The 21,609-nt window shown below is 44.2% G+C and overlaps 4 protein-coding genes and 1 long non-coding RNA gene across 5 annotated transcripts in view; 1 reads left to right on the top strand and 4 right to left on the bottom strand.

Annotated features, from left to right (window-relative positions):
- The window catches only part of LOC140189013 (uncharacterized), a 1,003,756-nt gene that overhangs the window by 250,700 nt on the left and 731,447 nt on the right, over positions 1-21,609 (top strand). The window lies entirely within an intron of this gene.
- The window catches only part of LOC140189125 (uncharacterized), a 56,939-nt gene that overhangs the window by 27,567 nt on the left and 7,763 nt on the right, over positions 1-21,609 (bottom strand). The window contains exon 2 of the long non-coding RNA XR_011883456.1: positions 20,810-20,923. This is a non-coding gene — a long non-coding RNA (uncharacterized lncRNA). The remainder of the gene's footprint in view (positions 1-20,809; positions 20,924-21,609) is intronic.
- Positions 10,667-11,050, bottom strand: LOC140189161 (histone H2AX-like). Its single transcript, XM_072245858.1, has one exon. The coding sequence runs from the start codon at positions 11,048-11,050 to the stop codon at positions 10,667-10,669; it is 384 nt and encodes a 127-aa protein (XP_072101959.1).
- LOC140189048 (histone H2B 1/2-like) lies at positions 11,978-12,352 on the bottom strand. Its single transcript, XM_072245743.1, has one exon. The coding sequence runs from the start codon at positions 12,350-12,352 to the stop codon at positions 11,978-11,980; it is 375 nt and encodes a 124-aa protein (XP_072101844.1).
- LOC140189112 (histone H4) lies at positions 14,122-14,796 on the bottom strand. Its single transcript, XM_072245818.1, has one exon. The coding sequence runs from the start codon at positions 14,779-14,781 to the stop codon at positions 14,470-14,472; it is 312 nt and encodes a 103-aa protein (XP_072101919.1). The 5' UTR covers positions 14,782-14,796; the 3' UTR covers positions 14,122-14,469.

Raw genomic sequence — 21,609 nt, 5'->3', positions numbered from 1 at the left:
GCATTCTGGATCAAAGTCGAGGCCAAATATCCTGAGATAGCTATGAAAGCACTGAAAATGTTGCTTCCATTTCCAACATATCTCTGCAATGAATGCAACAAAAACTAAATCGCGGAATAGGTGGGATGTAAAGAATCCCCTTCGAGTATTGCTGCCACCCATCACCCCTCGATAGGACTGACTTGTTGTCGGGAACAAGCCCAGGGCTCCCACTGATTCAGCGATATTGGTGTGTAGCAATGATTTTGTATGTTCTTATGAGGAAAATATGTGCTGTGTTTAATATCCAAACATTACTTAAAATGATATGATGCCATTGACTTATAAGTGACTTAAATAACTATATAACAATCACAGCACAGAAACAGGCCATCTCTGCCCTTCTTGTCTGTGCCGAACGCTACTCTCACCTAGTCCCACTGACCTGCACTCAGCCCATAACCCTCCATTCCTTTCCTGTCCATATACCTATCTAATTTTTCTTTAAATGATAATATCGAACTTGCCTCTACCACTTCTACTGGAAGTTTGTTCAACGCTTACTTCAAGCTCCCCTGTCCTCCCCTGATAATTGGCTTATGACTATATTCATGCGAGGAAAATATGTGCTGTGTGTTTAATATTAAATTCATTAGATAAATACTTTTAGAAACGAAATTGAGTATATTAGCCACTCATCACCTATATTCTGGTCGTGATTAACACCCCTCCCCCCAAACAGAATTGCCAAAAATGATTTGTGGAAAAGAAAGGCATGTAAACGCATGCATGTTGGTGCCCGCACAAGGCTTCATGGTCAGTGTAGTCTTTCTTGGGGTAAACACAACGTAGTTGACTGCTACTCTTGCCCATTGGCAACCCTAGACCGCGCGCCCCCCCGCCCGATGTCGGCGGGTCCGCAAGAATATTGTCAATATTAAACCAGTCTGCAGTGCAAAAAAGGTTGGGGACCCCTGGTTTAAATCCTTTGATGGATAGATCTATATCTAGTCAGGCTTGACCAAATGTGTTGGCTACTCTTATGAACTCTTTTATGATTGAATCTGGTGTGACGGGGTCCTGAATTACCTCTATGAACTGTGCTTTTGAAAAGTGAGAGAGTTATTTAACACCAACATCTTGTTTTGAAAGAGAGAGAGAGACGGAGACTAACTGTTGGACTGTCACTTTAAGGCACAAGAAAGAACTGGTTAACTTTTGGATTTCTGCTGAGTTCGAGAGAGGGATGGCACCGAGCAGCTCGTAAGTTGCTATGGTGACTGAAGACAGGTTGTTGATACTTCTCAAGGACAGTTCTCCTGCTTGTGCATTTCTTCACAGAGTGAGGAAGGAGCAGTTATTTGAGTGACAGCTGAGGCTCAGCACGGGAAGATAAAATAGGAGGTCAGATGATAGACTTCCGACACATGTTCTGGACATTGAATGAGCGTTGTGCCCGCAGGAAAAGTGGATTTGGAGGATCGATCCATCGCTCTTGCAGTGGAAAGAGGAAAAGTGTTGACTGGTGGGGAGTTGTCCATGTCTCCACCCTTGCCTGGGGGATAGCTCCACCATAGAAAACTGGTCCCCTTTGTTAAAGTCACAGTCGGTGACCTTTAAAGGATTTCGAAGGACAACGAGAAGATCGACGGCGTCAGCTCACCTGAAGACTCAAATCTCTCCCTCTCTCTCTCCATACCACAAACTGAACTGAACTGAACTTTACTCATCATTGTAAGATTGTATCTTTTTACCCCTAGACTTTAAGAAGCTTGGTTTTTCATACATATATTTCCACACTTACTGATATACTTATATAATCATTGCTAACCTGTTTGATTTATCTACATTTATTCTACTGTATTGTGTAGTTACTAATAAATATTATTAGTTAGTAGCAATACCGGACTCCAAAGTGTTTTCAATCTCTGCTGGTTCTATATTCCCGTCATGGGGGATGTGACACTGGAATGTCAGAAATTTGGAAATTTCTACACTCCAAGGATAAAGGGTTTTCATTCTTCTCACATGTATATCATACTTATTCTAGAATTGACTGCTTTTTTATTGATTCTCGTTTAATTCCTTCTGTGATTGACTGTAACTGTGACATTATTTCCATTTCTGATCATGCACCAATGAAACTTTCTATCAAGTTGATCGATACATCTCCTAATACTGGACAATGGTGGTTTAATTCCAATCTGCTTCAAGATTCGGATTTCATTAAATTTATCAAGGAACAGATTGATTTCTTTTCAACTAATATTATGGAAGAAATTTCCAGCGGAACACTATGGGACACTTTTAAAGCATATATCCATGGACAGATTATATTTATATCTTGGATTTATTTAAGGCTAATTTTTTACCTTTAATTGATCTGATTAAACATCTGTTTACGAAATGGTCACCAATATCTGTCATTGATAGGTTGGATCAATGCTATCAAGATGATTATTATATTTATTTCAAGCGGTGCCAATTTTTATTATGAAATCCTTTCTTGATAATATTGATTCTAAAATGTCTTCATATATATGGCAGAATAAAAATCCTATGTTAGGTAAAAAATATTTACAGAAGTCTGAAAAGGAGGGTGGTCTGGCATTGCTGAACTTCAGATTTTACTATTGAGCAATTAATATTCGACATTTAAAATTTTGGACCTGGGACTCGGACATAATTTCAAGTCTACATTGGGTAAATCTTGAATGTAAATCTGTACAAGGGTTTTCATTGGGTTCTATTTTAGATAGATAGATAGATATACTTTATTGATCCCAAGGGAAACTGGGTAATTGGGTTTTAGGGACTTTGCTTCCCTTTGTTCTTTCTAAATTGCATCGACAAATGGATAATCCAACAGTTAAGTACACTTTACGAATATGGTTCCAATTTTGAAATTTTTTTGGGTTGAATCGATTTATTCTAGCAAGCCCTATTATATCTAATATTTTTTTGATCCCTCTATTATGGATCAAGCCTATTTGTTTTGGAAAATCAAAGGTATATTATGATTTTCTGATGTATTTTTGGATAATTGTTTCATGTCCTTTGAACAATTATCTAATAAATATAATTTGCCTAGATCCTATTTCTTTAGATATTTACAGATTAGAAACTTTTAAAACACTGTTCTTCCTCCCGTTCTGAATCTAGATCCAATGGATATTTTGGGAAAACTTTTAGATTTAAATCTATTTCAGAAAGGTGCAATAGCAACTATTTATAATATAATTATGAAAATACATCCAGACTTATGTAATAAAATTAAGAATGGTTGGGAAAGGGAATTTAAGATTACTTTACCAATTGAAAAATAGGAAAAAGTTCTTCAATTAGTTAATTCTTCCTCTGTATGTGCTAAACATGCACTGATACAGTTTAAAGTAGTACATAGGGCCCATATGTCTAATGATAAACTGGCTCGTTATTACTTATATAAATCATGTATGGGATAGATCTCACTCAGAGATTGCTTCTTTAACTCATATGTTCTGGTCATGCCCTTCTTTGAAAAATTATTGGAAAGATAGCTTTGATATTATTTCAACTGTTCTGTGTATTGATTTACAACCTCACCCTATTACTGCAATTTTTGGTTTACCAATGATAGAACCAAATCATTTAACCTCTTCAGCTTGTCAGATAATTGCATTTGTTACATTAATGGCTAGAAGATCCATTTTGCTGAATTGGAAGGAGATTACACCTCCCACTACATTTCATTGGTTCTCTCAAACTATATTGTGTTTAAACTTAGAAAAAATTAGAAGTGTCATTTATGATCCTTCTATTAAATTCAAAAAGACCTGGAGGCCATTTATTCAACACTTCCATATGATGTAATTTGACCTTTTCCAAACCTATTCTATTGCTTTCAAATATAAGGAGAGAGGGGCAGAGTTATTGACACTAACGGTCTTATTTGATGTAACAGAACAGCCCATGTCTTTTTCTTTTCTTTAGTTTAGTTGATTAGTATTGTTTAGATTAGTTTTTACTTTGGGGCATTTTGTTTTTTTTTCTTTTTTTCATGATATTTCTACTTTTTTTTTCTTATATTTGTATTTTGAGAATTTTTGGGAGGTTTAATATCCGTGTGTTAACTGAGTTTATATTTACATATGCTAGTCATTAACAATGTAATCCCAATAGCTTTGTATTAATACTATGTTCTGTTTAATATTTTGATATTAATCTGTTTAATATTGATTGGAAAACAATCTGTAATTGGGAGGGAAAATGAACCTCTTGTAAAAGAAAACAATAAAGATGTGGAAAATTGAAATGAGCAAGGTATGAAGCTAGACAGATAGAAAAACTAATGCTGAGATGTTTAATATGAATCAATTTATTGCTGAGAATTTTAGCTTAATTGGTAAAGCACAGTGAGTCTAGGAGATGGTGCGGGAGTTAATGGCAGAAAATAAAGAGATAGTAGAGTAACAAAGATGTGTCAGGCACCGGCTTGATGATATTTGGTTTCCCACACCGCTACATACTGCGTGCAGTTCTGGTGAACACACTGTAGGAGGAACATAAACACAAAATAATCTGCAGATGCTGGGGTCAAAGCAACACTCACAACACGCTGGAGGAACTCAGCAGGCCGGGCAGCATCTGTGGAAAAGATCGGTCGACGTTTCGGGCCGGAATCCTTCGTCAGGACCTGACAAAGGGTTCTGGGCCGAAACGTCGACCAATCATTTCCACGGATGCTGCCTGGCCTGCTGAGTTCCTCCAGCGTGTTGTGAGTGTAGGAGGAACATGATTGCACTGTAGTCTGTGACCTGGTGCTCCAGTCCCCATCCCCCTGCCAATCCCATGGAGCAGAATGAACCTCCCTGACAGTGTAGAGCAGATTAACCAGGATGTTGTCTGGGATGGAGCTCTTCCATTGTAAGACCATAAAATACAGGAGCAGAATTAGTCCATTTGGCCCAGTGAGTCTGCTCTGCCATTTCAACCATTTCCCTATCAGCCCCAATCTCCTGATTAGTCCCTGTAATCATTTATGCCCTGACGAATCAAGAAACTATCAACCTCTGCTTTAAATATACTCAATGACGGTCTCCACAGTCACCTCTGGTGATGAATTCCACTCTCTGGCAAGAAATTCCTCCTCATCTCTGTTTAACTGGATGTCCCTCTATTCTGAGGCCATGCCTCTGATCCTCCATAGGAAACATCATCTCCATATCCACTCTACCACGGCCTTTCAACATTCAAGAGGTTTCAATGAGATTCCTCTCATTCATCTGAATTCTGGTGAGTACAGGCCCAGAGCAATCAAATGGTCTTCATATATTAACCCTTTCAATGCCAGAGTCATTCTTGTGAATGTCCTCTGAACCTTCACACACTTTCTTAGATAAGGGGCCCAGGATTGCTCAGAATACTCCAAGTGAGCCCTTCCCAGAGCCTTATAAAGCCTCAACATTACATCATTGGCTCTTCTATTCTAGTCCTCTCGACACTGTATCCCATCTGCCAATAATTATCCATTCTCGTAATCTGTCTAAGACCTTCTCTAGCCTCTCTGCTTCCTCAGCACTATTTGCCCCTCCACCTATTTTTGTAATGTCCTCAGACTTGGCCACAAAGCCATCAATTTCGCTATTCAAATTATTATTGACATAGAGCCTAAAAAGAAGCTGTCCTAAAAATGATTCCTGTAGAACACTGCAGCCAACCAGTAAAGGCTCATTTTATTACCACTCTGACTCCTGGAAATCAGCCTGTATCTTTCTTGTAACATCATGAGCTCTTAACTTGTTAAGCAGCCTCATGTGCAGCACCTTGTCAAATGTCTACTGAAAATCCAAATAAACAACATCCACTGATTCTCCGTTGTCTATCCTGCTTGTTATTTCTTCAAAGAATTTCAACACATTTGGCAGCCAAGATTTTCTCTCAAGGAAACCATGCTGACTACAGCTTATCATGTGCCTTAAAGTACCCCCAAAACACGGCCTTAACAATCAACTTCAACATCTCTGCAATCACTGAGGTCAGACTAACTGGCCTGTGATTTTCTAGCTTCTGCTTCCCTCCCTTCTTTAAGAGTGGACTGACATTTGCAATTTTCCTGTCCTCTGGAACCATGCCAGGATCCAGTGATTCTTGGAGAATCATTTCAAATGCCTCCCCAATCTCTTCAAGCAGCACTTTCATAGCACTGTTGTAGACAATCTGGTCCCGGTGATTTATCTACCTTCAGATCTTTCAGGTTCACAAACACCTTCTCGTAATGGCTACTTCTCTCACTTCTGCCCTCTGACTCTTTTGAACTTCCAGCATACTGCTTTTGTCATCCACAGTGAAGACTGATGCAAAATACTTACTCAGTTTGTCTGTCATTTCCCTGAACCATGTTACTACCTCTCCAGCATCAGCTTTCTGCGCTCTGATATCAACTCTCAATTCCATTTTGCTCTTCATATATCTGAGTAAATGTTTGGTATCCTCTTTACTACTATTGGCTAGCTGACCTTTGTATTCCATCTTTTACCCCTCGTTATGGCTTTTCAGTTGACTTTGTTGGTTTTAAAAAGCTTCCTAGTTCTCTTAACTTCCCACTAATTTTCGCTCTAATTTTGTCTTTGGCTTATATGTTGGATAAAGATTTCCATTGTCAAATCTGCATTATCCTGACTGTAGAATACTACTACTTCTACAAGGGAACTATCTGTCCTGCACCATCCAACTTTTTCCCAGAAATTCGAGCCACTGCAACTCTGCCGTCATCCCTGCTAGTGTCCCCTTCCAATCAATGATGTGAGATTGGATGGCTTGAGTTTCCTTTCCTCAGAAAGGAGCAGAATCTGAGAGGGTGTGCCAGATTGTGAGGGGTGTTATTAGCACAGACAGTGAAAAGCCTTTCCCCATAACACTTATGTCTAAAATTTAGTACATAGGTAGAAGAACATAGAACAGTACAGGACAGGTCCCTTGGCCCACAACGATGAGGCAAGATTTAATGTAACGCTGGGGAGTTGAAGCGTTTGCTTGAGAGGCTTCAGTGAGAGGAGGCTGAAAAGACAGACTGTTAAGATCTGAGAAGTTGTGCTTTCCTACTTTACTTTCAGAATGAGGACAGTGGAGTAATCAGCTGGGGCACTTGTGTGTTCACCCTGTGGGCCTTGTGATACAAAGGAGACTCTCAGTGTCCCTGAGGACTACACCGTGGGATGTGCACCCAGATCCAGCTCCTCACTGACTGTATGAAGGAAGTGGAGCTGAAGATGGACATACAGAGGACCAGACAGGGCACTGAGTGCATTACAGATTGGAGTTTCAGTGAGGTGGTCTCTCCTGAGGTACAGGCAGCAGGTAGCTGAGTGACTGCAAGGAGAGGTAACGGGAACAGGCCCTCAGTACAGCAAGCTCCTGTGGCCATTCCCCTCAGCAACACTGAACCTCTTTTTGCTACTGCTGGGGGATGTCCTGTCACTGAGACTGGCTCTGAAGCTTACGGGGTGAGGGCCGTCAGCCAGGGTGATCGTTCTGGGTAAATGGATAGATGAGTTGGTGGAGGTCAGTGAGAGATTCTGGATGGTGTGTTGCTTCCCTGGCGCCAGGGTCAGGGACGTCTCAGAGCAGATACAGAACCGGGGGGTCAGTGTTCATTGAGCTGGAGGTGGTGGTTGATGTCAGTTTCTAACAGACAGGCAGAAGAGGGAAGAGGTGCCACACAGTGAATATAGAGAGTTAGGGAAGAAGTTAAAGAGCGGGACCTGAAGGGTTGTAATCTCCGGGTAAATCCCAGTGCTGTGTGGTAGTGGTGTTAGGGACAGAAAGTTAGAGCAGATGAATGTGTGGCTGAGGAGCTGGTGCAGGGGCAGGTTTCAGGATTCTGGATCATTGGAACCTCTTCTGGTGACCTGTACAAGAGGGATGGTTTGCACCTTCACTGGAGGCGGGTCAGTATCATGAGGTTCATCGCTGCTCCCTGGGAAGGCTGAAACGAGATTGACAGGGGGATGTGAACCGGAACACCAGTCACTGAATGGAGAGATTGAAGCTGAGTTTGATGTCATGCACAGTAATGCTGTAAGGATGGATTTTGAGGCAAATCCACATCTGACATGGAGTTTTTTTAAAGACCAGCTGCACAGTGTTTCAGGGCCAGTTTGTTCCAGTGAGAGGGAGGGTCAAAGTCAGCAAGGTAGAGGAACCTTGGATGATGAGAGAGGAAATTAATTTAGTCAAGGAGGAGGAAAAAGCATTTGTAAGGTTTAGGAAGCTGAAATCAAACAGGGTGAGGTGTTCGACAAGGTCCCACATGGTAGGCTCAACAAGGAGTTTAGGATGGGTCCACAGTGATGTGGCTGATTGTCTTTCCCATGGAAGGGAGTGGTTAGTGGTGCATGGGTCCTGTTCTGGGTGGAGGTCTGTGATGAGTCGTCAACCAGAGACGTTTGTACTGGGATATCGGTTGTTCGTGATATAAATGATGTGGATAAAAGATGTGGTTGTGTAGGTGAGTAAGTTGGCAGATGGCACACAGACTGGTGGCACTGTCATTGCACAGAAGAGTTCCAAACGATACAGCAGGATATCGAACGGTTGCTGATATGGCAGGAACATTGACAGTATTGACAAAGAGAAGGATGTTGGGGTCCATGCATACAGTCTCACTGAAACTGCGAGCACAGGTTGACAGGGAGGTGAAGTCGTGTATGACATGTTTGTCTTCATCAGGCAAGGCATTGAGTTCAAGCACCAGGACATTATGTTACAGGTTTCTAAAAGCTGGTGAGGCCACATTGAGAGTACAGTGCTCAGTTCTGGTCACCTCATTATTGGAAGCGTGTGGAGGTTGTGGAGCAGGTGCAGAGGTGGTTTACCAGGATGTCTGGTCTGGAGGTGGTGTGCGGTGAGGAGAGGCTGGACATGCTGAAGCTTTTTTTCTGTCGTGGCATCGGCTCAGGAGCGAGTTGATAGAAATTTATAGAATTTTGCAGGTCATAGTTGGTGTAGATAGCTAGCAATACTTTTCACAGGAGTGAATTGCCTTCTACTAGTTGACATGTATTTAAGGTCAGAGGAAGGAAGTGAAGAAAACAGAGTAGTGGAGGTTTTGAATGCACTGTCAGGGGTGGTGGTACAGGCAGAGAACACAGGAGTATTTAAGGAAATGTTAGACAGGCACAGGAATATGTAGAGAAGGGCCAAAGTGCCACCCCTGTACTGTCCTGTGTTTATGAACAGCAGATGGCCTCTGGGCATGGATTCATGCACGAGGCTGGAGTGTTATATCCCGAACGATAAATGGTTGTGTGAGGGGCAACAAATGCTACAAATACCTGTGACATTTCACAGTACAAATGCTACAGGTATGATGGAGTGCAGGGAAGAGGAGGGAGAGATGTGCTTGATCAGGGAGAACATCTCAGTGGTACTTGGAGATTGTCCCAATAATATTGAAGTAAGGAAGGGATAGCAAACACCAGAGGGCATATGGACAAAGTCAAGGGAGGGAAGTTTAGGGCAGACATCAGGGGTAGTTCTTTTTTTAAAGAGGGTTGTGGGTGCCTGGAATGACTTGCCAGGGACGGTGGTGGAGGCTAAAACATGAGGGGTAATTTAAGAGCCTCTTGGACAGGCACATGGATGAAAGAAAAATAGAGGGTTACGGAGTAGTGTGGGTTTAGTACTTTTTTGAAAGGAATCTATGGGTCGGCACTACATCGAGGGCTGAAAGGCCTGTACTGTGCTGTGGTGTTCTAGGGTTTTGATGGGATTGTATTATTGGTCATCAAATATCAGGAGTCAACAAGGTTGTAATAGAGGGACATTTCAACTTCTCTCACGCTGACTGGGACAGCCGTAATGCCAAGGGTTTGGTGGATCAGAATTTATTCAGTGTGCCCAGGAGATTTTTCTCAATCAGTATTTCGAAGTTCCTACCAGAGACAGGGCAACACTGAACCTCTTTGTGGGAAATCAGACTCGACAAGTGACGGGTCCTTCGGTGCTGGAGCCCTCGACCCACCCACCCACCCAACAAACCAAAGTCTGTTCTCAGAGCAACCCACCGCCTCACAGAGGGAGCCTCTCGGGAGATCTGACCAAACTCTCTCGCAAAATATTCATTTATATTTCAGAGACCTGGGTGGACGAGATTTCCAGTAAATACTGTCAGTTCCAACAGGGTAAATATAGTTTTGTAGATAAATGTAAAGCAGCAGATATTATTGTTCTGTGAGGCGGTGGGAATTCTCATGAAGCAATGAACAGGCGATGTTCCCGCCTGCTGCACACCGGAACGGTCCCGGGTCAACCCGCAATGTGAAACCCAGACAACGCGGTTTCAGTCATGAAGAGCGGAATCGTTCAATGATCGGAGATTAAATTCTCCGTCCGGGGGGCTGACTCTGGAAATTCATTTCATGACCCTGGGCCGAGCGAACCCACTGACTCTCCGCAAGGGGAGAGAGCTCCATTGAGCCGGCAGAGAGGGGAAATGAGTCAGGACCGAAGCGGACCGATTTCTGTGCAGGTAGATATCGGTTTACTTCGCGAAAAAAAAACGTGACGGAGAGAGAACTGTCGGGGCTGTGACAGATACACTGCCCGGTTACTCTGAACGGAAATCATCCGCTGCTCAGCCCTTCCACAGACACTGTGAGTGGCTCTGAAAAGAGCCTTTGGGTAAATAGGTTCAGTTTACTTCGCTTCACTTACTGGCACCGCCGGTTTTCTTGGGCAACAGCACGGCCTGGATATTGGGTAACACACCGCCCTGAGCGATAGTCACCCCTCCCAGCAGCTTGTTGAGCTCCTCGTCGTTGCGGACGGCCAATTGCAGGTGCCGGGGGATGATGCGGGTTTTCTTATTGTCCCGGGCCGCGTTGCCGGCCAATTCGAGGATTTCTGCTGTCAGATACTCGAGCACAGCAGCCAGATAAACCGGGGCTCCGGCACCCACCCGCTCAGCATAGTTGCCCTTTCTTAGGAGTCTGTGAACCCGGCCGACCGGGAACTGCAGTCCAGCCCGGGACGAGCGAGATTTGGCTTTGGACCGAACTTTGCCAGCGGTGCCTTTTCCACGTCCAGACATTTCCACAATCACAACAACTGCTCCACTGAGAATGAAAGAATGTTCGCCCCGCCCCAACTCGCCCTTTTTATACCTTCTTTGAGAATGCAAACTGATGTTTGTGATTGGTGTAAATTTACTTATTCTCATTGGTGAAGAGAAACGTCCCAATCGAAGAACTGCCTTAATCACCAATCAGCAGTCCGTAAAGGTAGAAGCGCAGAAAGTAACCGTCTCCTCCCCAAAGTACACTGAAATTTCGAAAAAGCCCGCCAGAAAATAAATCTCTTGTTCAAATTTAATCAGAAATTAAATAATTGCTGATCTGTTTGACGACTGAGTGTTCGCATTTCCCCGTTACTGAAACCGAGCACATTTAATGCAAGTGTAGTTGATATTGAAATGTCTGGGAACTCAATTCTCTGATTTCATTCAACCAGCAACGGAACCGAGTAAAACTGACCTCTGCTTCTGCCCGCGGTCGGTCACTGTGTAAACGTTATCAGGTTATGGACAAACGGCTCTTCTCAAACTGTGACCAGCGGCTAGTTTGCAATTTAAAAATGTTCTATGAAACAATCATGAACTCGTTCAGGCCTCGCATTGAAATAATATTCAGAGAAGTTACCCAACTGTAACTAACAAACTCCAGAACCCACAGCTAAAACAGCAAAGGCAGCAATCCTCCGCTCGTCATGGATACCGGTGGGGACGGACTGGTGAGGATTTGAAGGTAACAAGTCCGTGTACGTGCAGTGGGAGGAATGTAAAACACCGGGATTATACGGAGATGAACCGGATACTCCAACCCTACCTTAGCTCTTGTAAAAGACACAAGACATAAAATGTGTGCAATTTAATGTCTAAATTTTAGTACAACCCTCTTAGTGAAATTGTGAGTGGCTCTTAAAAGAGCCGTTTTGTTTTCGATCATCGCACTGGAGAGCTTTACTTGGAGCTGGTGTACTTGGTTACCGCCTTTGTCCCTTCGGACACGGCGTGCTTGGCCAGCTCCCCGGGCAGCAGCAGGCGCACGGCGGTCTGGATCTCCCGTGAGGTGATGGTTGACCGCTTGTTGTAGTGGGCCAGGCGGGAAGCCTCGCCCCCGATTCTCTCGAAGATATCGTTGACGAACGAGTTCATGATGCTCATGGCCTTGGAGGAGATGCCAGTATCGGGGTGAACCTGCTTCATCACTTTGTAGATGTAGATGGAGTAACTCTCCTTTCTCAGCCTCTTGCGCTTCTTCCCTGCCTTGCCTGCTGGTTTGGACAAAACTTTCTTGGTGCCCTTCTTCGGAGCGGATTTCGCTGGCTCAGGCATTTCTTCCGTCGGTTTCAGACCCTGAAGAAGCAGAACTGACTCGGAGCACGAATTAAATAGGCAGCGCCCGGAACAGTATGCTAATGAGGTTGGGTGATCTCATATTTCCCCACACTCTGTTCCATCTGTCACATTCTCAACCATTCACTCTCCTGTCTACATCCCTCAAACCTTCTCACTACTGACACTGTCCCTCCCGCTCTGCCACAGCAGCAGACATAGTCACTGAGTTATGCAGCACAGAAACAGGCCCTTCAGTCCAACACATCCATGCTGACCAAGTGGCCAAACAAAACCATTGTCAGGTGCCTGCATTTGGCCCATGTCCCTGTGAAACTTCCTTCTCCACAGTCCAAGAGATATTGCAACTGTGCCCAACTATACCACCACTTGGGGTAGTTTGTTCCATGTAAACAGCACATTCTGTGTATAAAACCTGTTCCTCAGGATCCCATTTAAAACTTCCCTCTTTCACTTTATACCTGTAATCTCTCGCTTCCAACCCCATATCCCTGGAGATAACAGATTCACTATTGACCGTATCAATGACTGCCATTATTTTCTCACCTCTCTAATGTCACATACACTCTGGTGAGAAAGGTCCTGGCCTATCCAGCCTCCTGTTAAATCCCTTTTGCACCCTCTCCAGTTTCATGTCACCCTCTGATCCCAGGGCAACTATAACTGTACTCCGTGCTCCGAGAGTAGTTTCCCCGAGGCTGGTAGAGCTGTAATGTGACGTCACAGTCCAGTGCCCGATACTCTGACCGATGAATGCGAGTGTAGCGAACAGCTTCTTCACCGTCCTGCCGACCTGTGTTTACACTCTGAAGGAATTCGATATCTACACCCCGATATCTCTGTTTTACAGCACTCCCAGGGACAGACCATTCCCCACGGCAGTTCTGCCCTGGTTCGTCAATGACAATGGAACATCTCACATTTATCTGTCATTCCTCAAATCACTGACCTCATTGATCACCATCCTGTTGTAATGTTATATCACCAACGATATCACCAACTTTACTGACATCGGCAGATTTGCTGAGCCGGACGTTGACATTGTCAGCCGAGTCTTTAGCAACAGCAGACTTGACTCGAATCCCGGTGCCAGACTATTGATCACAGGTCTCCAGTCTAAATAATGACTCTTTCTCCGACCACCAGGCCGATATTGTACCCAGTGCCCTGGATCACGTGGTCTCTCCTTCCAGACACGGTCTCACCAGTCTGAAGCTCCCGGGCTTTTCCTTGCAGCGACACACACACAATGCTGGAGGAACTCAGCAGGCCAGGCAGCGAGTAAACAGCCGGCGTTTCAGGCCGAGACCCTCCATCAGCATCTGCACAGTTTCTTGTGTTTAGTTTTCCTTCGATTCTAAATTACTGCATAACATAACCCATCCTCCAATCCTCTGCCACTTCTCCTGCCGGAGAAACGCGCAGAGAGACAGAGGCGGGGAGAGGAGGAGACAGAGTCAGAGTGACGGACAGAGCCGAGACCGGCCTCTCCTCCGCCAGGTCTGTCTTCACTTTAATACACCCGGCAATTTCCAACGGTTTTTCCGAAACACAGAGCTCCAGAGAGAGAGAGAAACACACCACGTCATAGTGAAGGATCTCCAGGAATTTACTGGCGGTCGGACTTCATCGGATCAGAATACAGTGTGATTGGCGCAGGATTAATTTCAAATTGCCCGCCAATTCAGAGCACCCAGCAACGGTGCTTGACTACTTTTAAAATTATTTACCATTAATTGTATCAAGGATTATACAATGTCAGTTTCTTTTAATGAATTTAATATCTAATTAGAGTTAAGATTTGAATTCATAATTCTGGAATCGTTTCTCTAAACGACTGAACTGATTTCTGTTCGAGACGGATAAGAGGATTAAGATCGATCTTAATGCGTTCAGAGGTTCTGAAGTAATCACCGACTGGAAAGGCAGATTCGCAGGAATATTTCAAGCGGAACCGATTAATCTGTTTCAAATGTAACACAGCTGAATATATCGATAAAAATAATTAAAATGTTGTGGATACGGCTCCGTCTGTGAGGCGGTGGGTGGCTCTTAGAAGAGCCTTTGTTTTGTGCTCGGGAGGAAGTGGGAGTTTTTCAGCCGCCGAAGCCATAGAGAGTGCGGCCCTGGCGTTTCAGAGCGTAAACCACATCCATGGCAGTGACCGTCTTGCGCTTGGCGTGTTCAGTGTAGGTGACCGCATCCCGGATCACATTCTCCAGGAAAACCTTCAGCACCCCACGGGTCTCCTCGTAGATCAGACCCGAGATCCGCTTGACGCCGCCACGGCGAGCCAGACGGCGGATGGCCGGTTTGGTGATGCCCTGGATGTTATCACGGAGCACTTTACGGTGCCGCTTGGCTCCGCCTTTGCCCAGTCCTTTGCCTCCTTTCCCTCTGCCAGACATGATGCTGCTTCACTCAGGTCGCTGCTCACTGACAAACTGCCTGCTGCTGTCTCCTTTTATACACAGCGCCCCGACCTGCCCGAGAAACGCGCAGAGAGACAGAGGCGGGGAGGGGAGGAGACAGAGTCAGAGTGACGGACAGAGCCGAGAGCGGCCTCTCATCGTCCAGCTCCGCCTTCACTTTACCACAACCGCCAATTTCCAACGATTCATCCGACACAAAGCGCTCCAGCGAAAAACAAAACTCCCTCACACATCACATACATACTGGAGGATTTCTGGGAATTTGCCGATTCTCCTGCTTTAAATTATAGAAAGTGCTTTTCCATTCCGCAAATCCCCGAGGACCTCGGTCTGTCCCTCCCCGGATCCTTGACCAGTGCGAGCGCCCTCACACACAGCAGTTGGTGGGCGAGGGTGCAGTCACTTCCAGTGATGAGAGGGTTAATTCATTAGAACAATTGTTCCTCTGGATCGCCAGGGAAATGAAAGACCGGTCACATACAGGAACAGGATACATAACCAGATATATAGACTGCGCTTTTCTAAGGGTCAGAGCCGTCTCCATTTCCTGAGGAGACTGAGGTCCTTTAACATCTGTCGGACGATGCTGAGGATGTTCTACGAGTCTGTGGTGGCCAGTGTTATCATGTTTGCTGTTGTGTGCTGGGGCAGCAGGCTGAGGGTAGCAGACACCAACAGAATCAACAAACTCATTCGTAAGGCCAGTGATGTTGTGGGGATAGAACTGGACTCTCTCACGGTGGTGTCTGAAAAGAGGATGCTGTCTAAGTTGCATGCCATCTCGGTCAATGTCTCCCATCCACTACATAATGTACTGGGTGGGCACAGGAGTACATTCAGCCAGAGACTCATTCCACCGAGATGCAGCACTGAGCGTCATAGGAAGTCATTCCTGCCTGTGGCCATCAAACTTTACAACTCCTCCCTTGGAGGGTCAGACACCCTGAGCCAATAGGCTGGTCCTGGACTTATTTCATAATTTACTGGCATAATTTACATATTACTATTTAAATTATTAATGGTTCTAATACTATTATTTATGGTGCCACTGTAACAAAAACCAATTTCCCCCGGGATCAATAAAGTATGACAATGATTATGGCTTCTGGGATCTTCTAAAGCCCAGGTAAAGTGGTGGCTGAGGAGCAGTTGCGAGGTGGGTGGGTCTTCAGGTACAAGGGTCATTGGGTCTCAAGGGAAACGAGAGACGGGTCCAAGGAGGGTGGGAGCCAATATGTTTCCGGGGAGCCGCCTTCATGCTACACGGAAGGGTTTGAACGAGCAGGGATGAGGTCCTGCACAGTGATTTTCGGGAACAAGGTTAACAAAAATCAGGACTTCCAGGATTGTATTACGATTCAAAGCATGTGGCTGTGGGGTGGGAAATCGATATTTCATGCAGTTTAATATGTTGCTGAGGAACTGATGCGGGAGGGAGGTCTTCATGGATCAATGGGCTCTCTTCCAGGCAGGTGGGAGACCAGGAGAAACGAGACCATTTGCATCTGAACCGGACGGGAACCAACATTTTCGCCAGGAGGTTTGATGGTGTCACTTGGCAGAGTTTGAACTAGAGTAGCAAGTGGGAGAATGTATGTATGACAAGACAGTCTGAAAAGAACGAGAGCCAATGTCAGGCTAATAAACATGGTGGGACTGATCGGCTGAAATGAGTTTATTTCAACATTAGGAGTGTTAATGTTGTCAGACGGACAGGGCTGGCAGCTCAACATTCCTGGGTTTGATTGTTTTACATGTGACTGGGGATGGGGGTTGCGGTTAAAAGATGCAGAGGTTACCCCACTGGGAATGTCACAGCAAACTGGAAGGCTCATTTACAGAGGCGATCTGCAGTTACACTGATGGGATTATCGTATTGGCCCCCAATAACCACCGGGAGGTGGAGGATCGGATATGTTGATGCTTATGGAGAGGTGCAGAACAACAGGGTTGTCATAGTGAGCGACTTCATCTTCCCTAGAATTGACTGGATCTTGCTTAATACTTAGATGCGCAAGATTTGTTCAGTGAATTAGAGGAGTGTTTGGAACATTATGTACAGGGCCCAACCAGAGTTGAGAACATACAGGAATTAGTTTTGAGAAACGAGCCAGGCCAGCTAACAGCCAAGAGTCAGTGAACATTTTGGGAACAGTGATCACAACTTTTTTTTTAAAACTTATGAGTAGAATAAAATTAGATCTTGTATGAAAGTACTAATTTGCAGGAGGACAAGTCAGGACGGAGGAAGACAGGAGCCAAGGGGCATTGATCGGGAGCAGCCACTGTCAGACAAGTCCACATCTGATATGTGGGAGTTGTTTAAAGAGCAGCAACTCTGAGTTCAGGATCAGCATGTTCGGTGAGGAGTGAGGAGGCGGAAGGGAACTTTGGATGAGCACAGAGATCCTAAATTTAGACAGAAGGATATGTAAGGTTTGTGAAGCTAAAGTCAGACTGGGTACCTTTGGAATATAACGATAGCAGGGAAATGCTAAAGCAGATGATAGGAAAGGCCAAATCGGGGCCACAACCGGTCCTTGTGAAGTGGGACTAAAGATAATCCCAAGGCCTTGTGACTTGTATTAATAAAACGAGGATAACCAGAGAATGGAAAGGTCAACTCAAGATTAAAGGAGGAATGATGTGGTTGAAGTCAGACCAAGTGGCTGAGGTACTAAATGGGTACGTTGTGTTAGTATTTATGAGAAGGAATTGAATGGCAATGAAAACAGAGTGAGACATGCTAACGTGCAGAGACATGTTGAGATTAAGGAGGAGGTTGTGCTGGGACGTCTGAAAATCAATAAAGTGGATAACACTCCAGGCCTGAAGGCATATATCCTACAATAGTAAAGGAAGCAGGCGAGCAGATTGCTGGGGATTTGACAAGGATCTATGTGTCCTCGATCACAACATGTGAGGTCCCACAGGACTGGAGTGTTGCAAATGTTGCAGTTTTGATTAAGAAGGGAAATAACAAGAATCCAGGAACCTATAGGCAAGGCAGCCTCATTTCAGTGGTAGAGAAGCTACTGGGGAGGATATTGAGGTACAGGATTTATGCACATTTGGAAAGGCATGGCCTGTTAAGGGACAATCAGCATGATTTTCTGTGGCAGATCACACATGATAAAATTGATTGAGGTTTTTGAGGAGATAATACAGACTAAGGTATAGGAGCAGAATTAGACCATTTGGCCCATCAAGTCTGCTCCGACATTTCATTGTGGCTGATCCATTTTTCCTCTCAGCCCCAGTCTCCTGCCTTTCCCCTGTATCCCTTCATACTCTGACCAATCAAGAATCTATCAACCTCCGCCTTAAATATACATAAAGTCCTGGCTTAACAGCTTCCTTTGGCAATGAATTCTACAGATTCACCACTCCCTGGCTAAAGAAATTCCCCATCTCCACATTCTACAAGGACGATCCTCTATTCTGAGGCTATGTCCTCTGATATTATACAGTCCCATCTTCTGCACATCCACTTTATCACTGCCTTTGACCATTTGATAGGTTTCAAATGGGCCACCCCTCATTGTTCAGAAATTCCAGAGAAAACAAGCCCAGAGCCATCAAACGCTCTTCATATGACAAGCTGTTTCATCCAGGAATCAAACTGGAGAACGTCCTTTGAAACCCACCCAATTTCAGCTCATCCTTCCTAAGGTAAAGGGCCCAAAACTGCTCACAATACACCAATGAGGCCTCCCCAGGTTTATAAAGTCTGATCATTATCATGATTGGTGCAGATATTGTGGGTCGAAGGGCAGGTTGCCATCTGTCCCATATTGTGTACTGTCGAATATGTTTGATCTAAAAGCTATTGCAGGGACATGGTTACAGAGACTGGAACTGGGAATTCGACCTTCCACTGTATTCAATGTTCCACACGGAATCGGCAAAATGGAAAGGAGCAGGGTGGATTTGTTCATAACGTGCTGGTGAAGGAGTGGATACAGTGCCTATAAAAAATGTTCAATCTCCTTAGAAGTTTTTATGTTTTATTGTTTTGCAATGGATTTAATTTTGCCTTTTTGACACTGATCAACAGAAAAGACTCCACGGTGTCAAAGTGAAAGCAGATCTCCACAAAGTGATCTAAATTAATTGTAAATATAAAACAAAAAATAATTCATTGCATTAGTATTCATCTCCTTCAAATCCGTAATTAGTTGATGCACCTTTGACAGTGTTTACAGTTGAGTCTGTGTGGATGGATCGGCGTCTATCAGCTTTGCACATCTGAACACTGCAATTTTCCTCATTCTCCTTTACAAAACTGCTGAAGCTCTGTCAGAATGCATGGGTTGGTGAGTGAACAGATCTTTTCAAGTCCAGCCACAAATTCTCAATTGGATTGAGGTCAGGACTCTCACAAAGCCACTCCAGGACATTAACTTTGTTGTTTTAAGGCATTCCTGTGCAGCTTTGGTTTTATGTTTGCGGTCATTGTCTTGCTGGAAAATTAATTTTCTCCTCTAAGTCGCAGTTCTCTTGAAGACTGAATTAGGTTTTCCTCCAGGATTTCCCTGTATTTTGCTGCATTCATTTTATCCTCTACCTTTACGTGCCTTTCATGGCCTGCTGCAGTGAAGCATACCCACAGGATGATGCAGCCTCCACCACACTTCACGGTAGGGATGGTGTGTTTTTGATGTTGTGCGGTGTTTAGCTTACTCCAAACTTAGTGTTTGTGATGGTCAAGAAGTTCAATTTTGTTTTTGTCAGACCACAGAATCTTCTTCCAACTGACTTCAGAGTCCCCCACAATTCTGGGAAACTTCAGGCAAGATTTCATGAGAGCATTTTTCAACAGTGGCCTTTTCTCTGCCACTCTCCCGTAAAGCTGCGACTGGTGAAACACCCGGGCAACAGTGGATGTATGCACAATCTCTCCCACCACTGAAGCTTGTAACTCCTCTAGAGTTATCATAGGTCTCTTGGTGGCCTCCCTCACTGGCCCCTTCTTGCATGGCCACTCAGTTTTTGAGGATAGCCTGCTCTTGGCAGATCTACAGCTGTGCCATATTCTTCACACTTCTGGATGAGTGACTTAACTATACTCCAAGGACATTCAGTGACTTGGAAATATTCCTGTATCCATTTTCTGGCTTGTGTTTTTCAATTACCTGTTTGCAGAGCAGCTCGGAGTGTTGATTTGTCTTCACGGTGTAGTTTCTCCCAGGATACTGACTCACCAGCAGTTCGACCTTCCACTTACAGGTGTACTATTACTACAATCAATTGAAACACCTTGACTGCACACGGTCATCTCCATTTAACTGATTATGTAACATCGAAAACTAATTGGTTGCACTACTGATGATTTGGTGTGTCATATTAATGGGGATGAATACTTAAACAGACAATTATTTTGTGTTTTAGATTTGTAATTAATTGAGAGCATTTTGTAGAGATTTGTTTTCACTCTGACACAAGAGTCTTTTTCCATTGTTCAGTTTCAAAACAGCCAAATTCAATCCACTGAGATTCAATGTTGTAAAACTATAAAACATGAAAACTTCCAAGGGGTGTGAATACTTTTCAAAGGCACTTTATATGTAGGGAGAATGATGATGAACGAGGAAGGGAAAGAAGACATGGGGAGGAGTGGCCTCAAGATCCTGAGGTCTGGTCAAAGGCATTCAAGGAAATATTAAATCAAAGAACATACAAAGAGGCAAGGGCTGGTGGTAGACAAGAGAATCAGGAATTTTCTAGGAAGCAGTGATGAGATAAAAGCTAAAAGTAACAAGGAACACGCAGAGATGTTAACTCAATAATTTGCATTAGTGTTCACAGTGGGGCACAACAACCATCCCACAGATATCTAACGGTGACATTTCAACATTGTGCCATAATGTGTAACGATCGCCATCACAAGGGAGAAACTAATGGGACTAAAAGCAAACTTTACCAGGTCCCAACGACCTGCACTGGAGGCTTTCACAGGAAGTCTGGAGAGAAAGTAGAGACATTGAAGTTTGTCAAAACTCACTGTGTTACAGAAAGGTTCCAGTGGAGTTGAAAACCATTGTTGAAGAAGGGTGGAAGATGAAAAGCAGGCAACTGTGGTCTTGTTAACTTCACTTCAGCTACTGGAGTCTATAATCTATGAAGAAATAACAAGTCGTTTGGAAAAGTTTAATGTCATTGAACTAACTCAACAGGGTCTACAGTCAGATTGACACAGATTCCACAACGACCAAAGTTCCCAACTGAGCTTGTGTCTGTAACCCACTCAACACCACATTATGAACAAGGTTATCCTCCTCCTTGTCCCATTCCTCTGCATTTGGCCCAGATACTTCAAAATCTTTCCTTCCCATCTACCTGTCCAAGTACCTTTTTAATGTACCTGACTCAACCACTCCCCTTAGCAGCTCATTCCATTTACTGACCAGCCTCCATATCCCTCATGATTTTATACACCTCTGCAATATCAGCACTCATTCTCCAACATTCCAGGGAAAATTGTCCAAAACACCTTTCCACAAATCCTTTGAGATCCAGTAACATCCCCGCAAGTCTCCTCTGCACTCTTTCCAGCTTAATCATGTCTGTCATACAGCAGGGTCACTAAAATTAAACACTATTTGCGAAATGTAGCCAAACCAACATGTTGTACAACTGCAACATCTCATCACAGCTTCTATATTTGGTGCCCTGACTGAAGGCCAGTGTTCCAAAAGCCTCTTCCCCACCCTGTCCATCTGGAACCTGTTTTGGACCCTGTAACCTGGGTTGTTGAATGTTAAGTCATGTTTGACAAACTTACCAGAGATTTGAGGCTTTACA

Source organism: Mobula birostris, chromosome 28, assembly GCF_030028105.1.
Source record: "Mobula birostris isolate sMobBir1 chromosome 28, sMobBir1.hap1, whole genome shotgun sequence".
NCBI classification, from domain to species: domain Eukaryota; kingdom Metazoa; phylum Chordata; class Chondrichthyes; order Myliobatiformes; family Myliobatidae; genus Mobula; species Mobula birostris.
Note: the sequence above shows the minus strand (reverse complement) of the source record. Positions and strands in the feature narration are given on the sequence as shown.

What these genes read in the sequence shown, in the direction of transcription:
- LOC140189161 (XM_072245858.1), bottom strand. Translation starts at nt 11,050, where the DNA reads ATGTCTGGACGTGGAAAAGGCACCGCTGGCAAAGTTCGGTCCAAAGCC.
- LOC140189048 (XM_072245743.1), bottom strand. Translation starts at nt 12,352, where the DNA reads ATGCCTGAGCCAGCGAAATCCGCTCCGAAGAAGGGCACCAAGAAAGTT.
- LOC140189112 (XM_072245818.1), bottom strand. Translation starts at nt 14,781, where the DNA reads ATGTCTGGCAGAGGGAAAGGAGGCAAAGGACTGGGCAAAGGCGGAGCC.